This window comes from Ipomoea triloba, chromosome 3 (assembly GCF_003576645.1).
Source record: "Ipomoea triloba cultivar NCNSP0323 chromosome 3, ASM357664v1".
NCBI classification, from domain to species: Eukaryota; Viridiplantae; Streptophyta; class Magnoliopsida; order Solanales; family Convolvulaceae; genus Ipomoea; species Ipomoea triloba.
Genome location: NC_044918.1, coordinates 16,980,952 through 16,992,007, shown reverse-complemented (window position 1 = coordinate 16,992,007; position 11,056 = coordinate 16,980,952). Strand labels below are relative to the sequence as shown.

Genomic DNA, 11,056 nt, shown 5'->3' with positions numbered 1-11,056 from the left:
ATTACTTTTAAAATAATGACTATATATATTTGACCCATTGAATTCCAAGGGACTGCGCTATGATAAAAAGGAATAATTTATTAATAAATAATAACACAGATAATTGTGGAATTTAGAAAGAAAAAATTGAACATTTTATCTCGTGTGAGATAAGGTTGTATTTCTTGTTTGTTGTTTCCTTGTCTTGTCTTTCTTCAAAGAAAGAGAGGCCAGCTAGGTTGTTGCTTTCCTTTTCAAGCTGGATAATAAATAATAAATATCCAACAAAAAACAATCAACTTCCATCCAATCATATATTTTCTCATTCTTTGCATATACATCCCAATATTCTCATAAATCCCACTTCAACTCCATATTCTAAATGTGATAAGAGTATTTATGGAACTTTATTGGGGTAAAATTCATGTATTTTTAAGACTATGATATTATTATTAATCAAATCGTTAGAGACATTTGGTAAGGGAATTATTATTAATAATATAACGCAATTGTAAGATCAAATGATTGATTCTTGCATATACGCATGCTAAATAGTAAGCTCTGGATCAATTTTTTTCAAGTAAAAACTAAACTTGCCCATTAAAGGTGAAATTTCTTCACCTCCAGTACTCCCTTACCCGATAGAATAGTAAATGGGTAAATCAATATATGATTCAGTGGCTCATTAAGTAGGAGGCCATAGTGCTCACAAGGAGCTCACTATGGTTGAAACTTTTACACCGTAACTACTAGGTTTCAATCATGTGTCCTTGTCTGTTATTTACCACCTAGAAACTAACTGAGTTGTCCTGTACAAACAATAAGAATCAAATTTTATAAACACAAATGGGCCAAACTTGTATTAATCTCACAGCAATGAGGGTAAGCAAAATGAGAAAAAAGAAAGAAAAAAAACTTGGATACTATTGCAATGAGTAATAAAATCCAAGGGTGTTGGGAATAACTTTGAGAAACAAGAGGGTGTCTAAAGAATAGTGAGTCCAAGTTAAATTATCCCATTTTAAATACCTGTCTCCCACTACACCACATCTCTCTCTCTCTCCTCCATTTTTTTGTGAATGTTATGAGGATATATGATTTAGGTACCTTCTGAAGCCTAGCCTAGCTCTGAAAAATGGGAAGAAAATGCTCACATTGTGGAAGTGCTGGCCACAATTCAAGAACTTGCACCACTCTCAAAGCAGCTTCTTCCCATCATCATCATCATTATCACAGCAGTAGCAGCAGTGTTAATGTTGGAGGGCTGAGGCTTTTTGGAGTTGAACTTGAAATCTCTTCCTCTTCTTCTTCCTCTGCCATGAAGAAAAGTTGCAGCTTGGATTGCTTGTCTTCTTCTTCATCTCTGTCTTCTTCCCAATTCTCTGCCAATGAAATCTCTGCAGCAGAGAAGACATCTGTTACCTTCCCAGCTAATGCTGATGCCACCATTTTTGAAGCTAAAGAAAAGAAGAAAGGTAGTACTATATATAGTATAAGGATTTTTAACTTGTCTTCTGACATTAAATGTACTACTACTGTTCTAATTGTTAGGATCAAACACTTACCACAACCAAAAGCTATAGCTAGTAGTGAAGGCGTAACTTTATTTCCTTATGTCTGTGTAGCATGCATCCCGTGCTAGACTGGCCACAACGCCACACCCTTCAGGTTTCTGTTCCCAGTGTAGCATGCATTCGGTGCTGGACTGGCCACAACGCCAGTGCTGGTGCTGCTGGACTTGACCTTTCATGCCTCTGTCCCGCACTAATCATGCTAGATAGATAATGTTTAGTAGGATTATGTGTTAATGATAGTGATTAATTAATGTGTGGGTTTTTGGAACAGGAGTTCCGTGGACAGAAGAGGAACACAGGACATTCTTAATTGGACTAGAAAGACTAGGAAAGGGAGACTGGAGAGGGATTTCGAGAAACTTTGTGACTACAAGGACTCCAACCCAGGTTGCCAGTCATGCTCAGAAGTATTTTCTCAGATCACAGGGCGGTCTAAATAGTAACAACAACAGCAAGAGTCGCCGCCGTGCTAGCCTCTTTGACATGGTGGAGCACAGCATCAAATCACAGCAGGAATTGGAAGATGATGATCAAGAACACACCCCAAACAAGCACTGTTCACCTAATTCTTTCTTGCAGGCTCATGATAACATTAATGCAGCTGGGAAAGCCCTAAATTCTAGGGTTATAATGTCATCATCATCCACTGGCTCCTCTTCATCAAATGCAGCACTTCTTGATTTGGAGCTCACCATTGGAGCTCCCAAGAATGTGTAGCTTTCTCCATTGCACAGCTCATCTGGTCGACCAATCAGTTTGTTTCGTGGGTGGGCACTCACAATGTGTAGGGTTAGTTTGATTCCTACTAGCTGGGAGGTATAGATCAGAATCGACTTGTTACAACTTGTTACAGGTATCAGTGTACAAGCACTTTGAAAAATCTGTAAACCCTTAAGGCACTTCGGCTCCTAGGTTGTCGGTATGTATGTAGTTTGTGTATCTTTAATAGCATTGTGGCTGTGACCATGAATTACATTCTTTAATTCCACTAATCTTCAATTTGTTTCGCTTATTATTTAGGAGCTTAATTTAATTAATTTGCTGAAAAAAAAGGGTTGATATGGTGTAACCTAATTTATGCACTTTAATTAAGACTTTATGTTCTCTCTGGTAAATTTATCTGTCATTTTCACATAGTACATTCACTTTTAAGAGATTGTGACCAATGTACCCACCAGGATGCAGGCCAGGCCTTGTTAATTAAAGCTATGCCTTTTCACCTAGACAAGTATATATATATACTCCTATATACATATATGTATATATGTATATATAGATCTGTACTCATATATGTTCACATGCAGGTTTATGGTGTGGACTGTGGAGCACATATATTTGTCTGCTTCTCACACCAGCATTTATGTGTTCCACATTTATTTGTTTCCATATCTACAAATTATATATAACAGCGCTGTAAAAATCGGCCTAGGCGTCCCTAGATCGAGGCGATTTCAGCCGTAGGAGGCTGACCGACTAACTGGCTGACTAGGCGCTGACTCAGCCGAGTTTGAAGGCCAAGTCTTGCATCATGTTATCGAAATATAGCGTTGACTGCTACGCAAGTATAAGAAAATAAAGTTATGTCTTCGTTACTTGCTATAAATTTTTTGCCATAGTGATAATCGCTTCATCTATTGAACACCTCGTGAATTTACCAAAAAAAAAAACATGTCCTGTATTAGTATTATAAGGTGCAAAAATTAAGGTTTTGTAAGGGCAAAGGCTATTTTGTGGATCGGATCTTTAATTTTTAATGATATCTTGTATTTATAGATATTGTTGCATGCAAGTAAAAGGACAAGAGAGGGGGGGTTTATTTGTGATTCCATTCAGACAATTCCTAGTCATCATTTCTGTTTGTTACAGAGTTGGACCATTTGAAGCAGGACCAAAGAGGAGACTAGAAACTTTCCCTGTAAAGTTGGGATAAATTCTTAGACCCACAATCTCAATCATTGTTCTTATTTGGTTTGATGTGGAGCATTTTAGATCGTCAGATCTCACCTTCAAACACTTCACTTTTCCCTAAAAAGAATTGCTAGTTAAATAACTCTAAATAACAAATTATTCACTATACATACCAAAAGTAAATATATTATCCGAAGATAATATAATGAACTTGAACAAAAATTATGAGAAAATGAGTAAAAACAAGCTCCCTAAGTGAACGAATAGTGCAATTAAGTTCATAACTAAAAAAAAAAAAAAAACTCTTTAAACTGAAAAATGTGCAATATAATTGAGTGCAAAGTGATATATTCAACAAATTACCGCTAATGTTATTTCAAAAAGAAAATTACCGCAAATGTGGGGGACAGATAGAACTTATGTGAATCTGGATATAAAAATTATATATATACTATACACACCTACACTAGATAAACTAAAAATAAAAATAAGTGTATGGATATATTATCTTGTATTGGTTTAGGTGGTGGTAGGAAGCTATGGATTGGGTGATGAAGAAAGTTGCACATATGCATCGGCTTTTTATTAATATCGTTGAGATATAAAAGCTGTGAGGAAAGCAACCTGAGACAACACACATCAGGACACTTTATGGACCATCTGTAATATGTTGTGCAACACGACAACTAGTGCTTGTAAACAAATCTATGTTCGATCCTATACAACCTCAACATATCCTCTCCGATGTTACAAAAGAAGTGGATATCATTTAGTATGTGTGTGGATATATATATATATATATATATATAAATCTGTTCAAATGTGGCTGCGCCTTCCCATGCGGTCGGTGCGGTTCACGCCACTCAATGTTAGAAAATGCACCATTCAATGTTAGAAAACGCACCACAATGAAAATACACAAAAACACCTTAAAACACACCACACACCCAAAATAATGCACCATAACTCCCTGCTCCTAATGGTGCATTTGCTGAGACTGTGTGGTGTATATTTGCATACCTAGTAGTGTGTTTTTGAATTTTTGGTGATGTGTACCTAACGATGCATATTTGCATACCTAGTGGTGTGGTGTATATTTGCATACTTAGTATTTGAATTTTATAGTTTATGGTTAAGATTTTGGTTTTATTTAGTTTAGGGGTTCACTTGTAAATTTTGGTTTTAAATTTAAAATTTAGCTTTTTAATTGATTTTTTAAAATTTATCCGAGCTTGCATATTTAGCTGTTACAAATTGCTGGCATTTTTAAGTGTTTAAGTTTGCGAAGTGAAGTTGACAATAATTTAAAAAAATGTTACCGTATCTTTTTAATTTGATATGATACATCCAATTTCTACATATGTAATAGTGTAATACTGAGATTGGTTATTAGTTTTCTCCTGGTAGTGTTACACACACATATATATTCAAATGAGAACTAACCCAGTAACCCCATATGAGAATTAATGACGGGTCCTGTGCATTTTTTTAAAAATTTTTTTGAATGGTTGAGATTTGATTTCCTAGGATTGGCATTGATTGATTTTTTTTATTTTATTTTTTTTTCCTTTAGTGGAGATAGTAGTGTCTTTTTTTTGTTTTTATGTTTTTTTTTTGTTTTGTTTTTTGTTTTGTTTTTCTTTAAACTGTTGCAGATTTGAAGGCTTTGCTTCATATTTTCTCGGATGATTATTGATGTGAATTAGAGCTGCTATTTTGTCATCGCCAATCAAGTATAAGGATTGAATCCGAGTCATTTACATAATATCTTAAAATCATATATAACCACTCTATGCCAACCTTTTTTATTAATGTTTCTTTTATTTTTATTTAAGAACTTAAATATTTAGAAACAAAACACTTTATCACAACACTTTTAAATTTTATTAATATACATTTTATTTTTATTTTTTTGAAATACTCATGATCATTTTATTTTTATTTAATAAAATATTTAAAAATAATATTAGAAAAGTAATTTTATTCTTGGAACTCTACGATATGCTTTTAGAAACTTTAATTCTAAAACTAATTTTACTTCTTTTCTCTCTAAAACAAAAAGCTTTTCTCTGCTGCTCAACTTCGGCTTCCACCGCCGGCCTCCGGCCGGAGCTCTAATGGAGCTTTGAGCCGGCGGTTTTGGTCACCTTCTACGTTTACTCTCGCTCTTCTTCCGCCCCGACCACCGTCGCAGCTCCGTCCGCCTCCGACCACCGCTACAGATCTTCTTCTTCCGTTTTCTTTCCCTTTGAATAAAATAATAGTAGGTAGGTATTGGGGTTTGTGTTGGTAGTCTTGAACTCCCAACCCTACTTTGGCTTTACCACTTTTTATTTTCTCTATTATTGTGTTTTCCTCTCGTTACTTTCACGGGCTTTTTCCTCTCGTTACTTTCACGGGCTTTTTCCTCTCGTTACTTTCACGAGCTTTTCATTATCATTAGCATAAATCGTTTAGTTTGGTTTCGGCAAGTGTTGATCTTATCTTGGGCGAGCAAAAAAGAATGATGATGAAGACCCAGATTTTTGATGAAGCTTTAAGCTCCTTGAAGGAACATAGCTTCCTAGTTATGAAACAGTCTGCGATTCAAGTTTTCTATAGCATAGTTAGAAAAGTTGTTTCTATGTCTGACTATAAGGAATGGTTTACCATTTCATTGATCGTTGATGTAAACGTTTTATGTTATGAATTAATGGAATAGCTACGTTTATCTTCAAAAAAAAAACTAATTTTACTTAATTAAACATTTGGAAACAATATTTAAAAAATTAATTTTATTTTAGAAACGTTATTCATTTGGAAACAGTGTTTCATTAAACAAAAATTATTGTAACAGATTTAAAAAATTATATTGTGGGGTTCCTAGAATAAAATTATTTTTTTTAGAAATTGTTTCCAAATGTTTAATAAAATAAAATAAAATAAAATAAAATACATTTTAATTATAATATTTGGAAATAATATTGAATTAAATAAAATTAGTTTGGAAGTTATTAAAAATATATCGAAAATTGTTTGAATAAAATTAAAAATGTTAATATTGCTTCTAAATATTTAATTAATTAAACAAAAAAGAATATTAATAAAAATTATAAAAGGCTTTCAAAATATAATTAAAATTAAAAGAGTTGTGGTAGAGTGATTATATTCCTTTACATAGGTACATTTTGGTTGGTTCATGCATATGCTTGTTATCATAATTTCTAGCTGTATGTCCTAGCTATCTAGGGTTTTTCTCATCAAATATATAGTACTAGCTCCCTAATTAATTTCTCTGACTTTTGGCACAAATAAAGGAGGACAAACAAGTTGTTGTTCTTATGCCATGTATCATTGTATTGCTATTATTATCCATGGCTTACTAGTTACATGCTAGCAACTTTTGCTAGCTGTTGGATAATACTCCGTACTAGATATTTTTTATTTGAACACTGTTGATTCTGTTACAATGTAGTATCTGTTTATACATACTTTCTAAACCTACTGAAACACAAAAATCAATGCCCTCACATTGAGATTTGAATCTGAGACCTCTCATTTGAGAAGGCACAACTATGCTGCTTGACTACAAAGCCTTTGGCACAGATCATATATTTAGATGTACACAAATTTTATGTATATATTTTACATGTATTGAGGTAGGGCTCTCCGGCAACGGGAGCCGGAGTTAGTTGTAACATTTAAAGTCAATTAAATTTATAGGCTCAGTGAGTAATTTGGAGTGTCAATTCACAGTGAATGATTGTCAAAAATATTGATTTAATTAAGCACTAGATAAAAGAAGTTTGCTAAATATAATCTTCTCAAATTATGAGATTTAACTAATAAAAACAACTAAGAAAACAAGCAATTAATGACGAGAAAATAATAATAAATTCAAATTTTCAAAAAAAAAAAAAAAAGCTTGATCTTTTGACCTTTTTAAATTCAAATTTAGGTTTTATGGCATGTTTGGTTGGATGTAATTTAGGGGGAATTGTAATTCATTGAATTGCAATTCAGTGAATTCCCAAACTACATTGTTTGGTTGGAGGGAATTGCAATTCTGCAGAATTGCAGAATTGCAATTCCCTCCAAATGATGAATTACAATTCATGGGGTACCCCCCATGAATTGCAATTCGGTGGAGAGGAGGGGCAATTTGTTGGTGTAAAGACAATTTTGCCCCTCCTCCCATACCCTTTGTCGTTTTTATAATAATAATAATAATAATTATTATTATTATTATTATTTTGAAAGAGAATTATTATTATTATTATTATTATTATTATTATTATTATTTTGAATGAATTATTATTATTATACTTATTATTATTATTATTATTATTATTTTTTTGAAAGAATATTATTATTATTATTACTACTACTACTACTACTATTATTACTATTACTACAACATCTACTACAACATAAGGGCATTTTAGTCATTTTGTCACTTCTTTTCAATTCCATGTACTCATATTTCTGCATACCAAACACTGTAATTTCAATTCCTACTTTATTCATTGAATTGCAATTCCACCTAATTACAATTCTTTTCCACCCTAATTCCCTCCTCCCAACCAAACGCCCTGTTAGTGTCTTTAGATAAGTTGTAGTCTTGTAAGTTAGCTTTCCAATGCCACTTGAATCATCTCAAGTGAATCACTGTATACAAAGATATGTATAAAAATACTGAGTAATACTACACATGCTTTCACTTTTTACTCTATTTTATACTCCGGCTAATGTAGCGTATGTAGCGTATACTTTGATTCATCCATAAAAAAGTGAGCCATAGTTTTGATTAATTTGTTTTCTATTTCTCCAATAACGTAACATTCAGACAAGCGGCAGGAGTTTTACCCTTTTCCAGAACTCAATGAGCGTATGTTCAAGTTATTTTTCTTTTATCTTAAAAAATAATCAATATGCATGTGGTACCTACACGGAAAAAAAAAATCATTGAAGACATACATAGCAACACAATAAATCGTAAAGTAGAAATAAATTCAATTAAAACACATTATTTATTTAGACAAGCACCAAAATTTGCAAAGAAATCAGAACTAAAATGTGTTGATTTATATGTTTATCAATAAATTTGTGGTATGTTGATTACATTAGTGTTCTATTGTCAATAAGAAGCTAGAGTAATTATTAATGATTCTTTGCTTAATAGTCAAGAGGGATGTGCATAAAAAGAACTCATTTGATTTATGAAAAATTACACAATTAGTATTTGAATGTGTGCTTTGGGTGAAACTTGCATTGTGATGATCCTAGCTAATTAATAAAGAATTAGAGAGCATTTCATGAGTTCTCAAAACAAAAAGAAATTAAAATAGTATAATCTAATAAGTGTAAGATTCGTTATAAAAGGTTTTCAAATCAGTTCTCATTGTATCTTATCAAAGTCAAAAGCATATAAAAGGTCAACTTGTACTGCATAAAAAGAACTAATTAAAGTGATAATTGGATTGCGTTTTTAGTAATTGTAGGCAATTTAAAGAAAAATAGAAGTGATGGTGTTGGTTGAGTAAAATAGAGAAAGGTCCTTGCTTCTTGAATTGATGTATATGTGGACTCCATTATATTGTTGATTCTATAAAATTAATAAAATTTCATTTTGCACTCAACGTTAATTAATCAATGCTATCACACTCCAAGTAAACAGGAAATCGGCAGGTGACCCTCATTTTGTAGTTTAATTGTACATTTTAAGGAAGTGTTTTTTAGCACTTTACAATTATGTTCATAACAATTAAATAAAATCGTTATTATTATACTCCTGTTTTAATTTATTTTACATATCATTCATTAAACTAATTTTTTGAAATTTTAGTTTCACCAAAATAAGAATTATACTTTACTTATTGTGATAGAGATACAATTTGAAGAAGTATACTTGTAGAAAAGAAATTATATAAGTCAAATCAATTCTAGATTAAAAATTGAATGATAAGAATGACAAAAAAACAAAAAAACAAAAAAAAAAAAAACAAACAAACCAAAAAAAAAAAAGCAAACAAAACAATTGGGCATTGTTTAGATGTATCTCTTTGAGAAAAAGAAGAAAATAAAAATTTTAACCAAAGTTTAATTTAATAGGGTAAGTGCATTTGTGTATTAAAAAAAATAAATGTACACTTTTTAAAGCAAAAGATATAAATTATTTAATTTGGATTGAATAGCGTAAATTTTAATGATATAACATTTATCCAGATAGACGTATAGATACTACATACTTTGATTTAGATACATAATTTGTGTTCATAAATACAAAATTTAATTTCACAACATAACATACATAAACTTATAACAGAAGATACAATTATTAATTTGTTCCAAGGATAGATTCATGTTCATATATAGTACAAAAATTCATAATAAAAATACAAAAAGTCATAACATAAAACACAAACACATGAATCAGGTTCATACACAGTATATCAATTGTATGTGCAGATACATGCGAAAAGAGAGGGCGGTGGACGGACATGGCAGCCGCCGGCCGGAGAAAATGGCGTTGAAAGCTATGAAGGGTTTTCAATTATAATGATGAATGCCAGTCGTGATCGAACCGATCGATAATTGGTAATTGTTAATCATTTATTTTTCATTGCCCGGTTAGCTCAAGATCATCTTTAAAATTTAATAATAATAATAATAATAATAATAATAATAATATTATTATTGCAATACCGGTGGCGCTGTAGCAGTTCATGATTGAAGGGAAATAGGAACGAACAAGCCAAATTGAACTCAAACACCACTGATTATGCCATGGACCTGAGTCCACCTTACAAGGTGAACCAATATTCATGTTCACAATTTTAAAATTTTATGTTCATAATTTTAGACTTTTTATGTTCACAATTTTTAAACTCTATATTCATAATTTTTGAACTCTATATTCATAATTTCATAATTTTATATTCACAATTTAATAACTCTATATTTAATAGTATAACACAAATTTTGAATCTATATAACAAAATTATAAATATAGAGTTCAAAAATTGTGAATATTGAGTAATGTAGTTTTATATATTGAGATTTAAAATTATGAATATAATGTTTTAAAATTGTGAACATAGAATTTTAAAATTGTGAGCATAAAATTTTTAAATTGTGAACATGAATCTGGGTCCACCTTGCAAGTCCATAGCATAATTTTCCCTCAAACACCACCCAAGCCCGCGCTATTTGAATTCTCATTTTTTACTTTATTATTTACTTGAGTACATTGTTATTATATGAATTCTCAATTTCTACTATTTCAATTAAACTCAAGCCCCAAGGGAACAACTTTGGGTAAGTGGTAGCAAATGGTCCCCTCTACTGTCCACAACACCCACTCCTTGCTGAGGTTATGGTGGTACGAGAGGCTCTGTCGTGGCTGAAAAATCAAGGATACTCAAATGTTATAGTTCAATCTTATTGTTTAATTTTCGATCTGCCCTAGTTTTCAACAATCTAGTTTAATTTGGTCTTATGTTGGTCCAGTTATTCATTATTGTACTCAGTTAGTTAGTTCTATACTGAGCTGTGTAATACAGTTTATCAATAGAAACGCAAATCGAGCAACTCATGCATTGGCTAAAGCTGTAGGA

At 31.8% G+C, this 11,056-nt stretch overlaps 1 protein-coding gene across 1 annotated transcript; it reads left to right on the top strand.

The window, feature by feature from the left end:
- The first annotated feature begins 1,016 nt into the window (after positions 1-1,016).
- Positions 1,017-2,565, top strand: LOC116012415 (probable transcription factor At5g61620). The gene is made up of 2 exons (XM_031251947.1): positions 1,017-1,454; positions 1,825-2,565. The coding sequence occupies exons 1-2, from the start codon at positions 1,115-1,117 to the stop codon at positions 2,268-2,270; spliced, it is 786 nt and encodes a 261-aa protein (XP_031107807.1). The 5' UTR covers positions 1,017-1,114; the 3' UTR covers positions 2,271-2,565.
- Positions 2,566-11,056: the final 8,491 nt, after the last annotated feature.

What these genes read in the sequence shown, in the direction of transcription:
- LOC116012415 (XM_031251947.1), top strand. Translation starts at nt 1,115, where the DNA reads ATGGGAAGAAAATGCTCACATTGTGGAAGTGCTGGCCACAATTCAAGA. An exon ending in AGCTAAAGAAAAGAAGAAAG is followed by an intron (nt 1,455 to 1,824) that starts GTAGTACTATAT and finishes TTTTTGGAACAG; the next exon opens with GAGTTCCGTGGACAGAAGAG.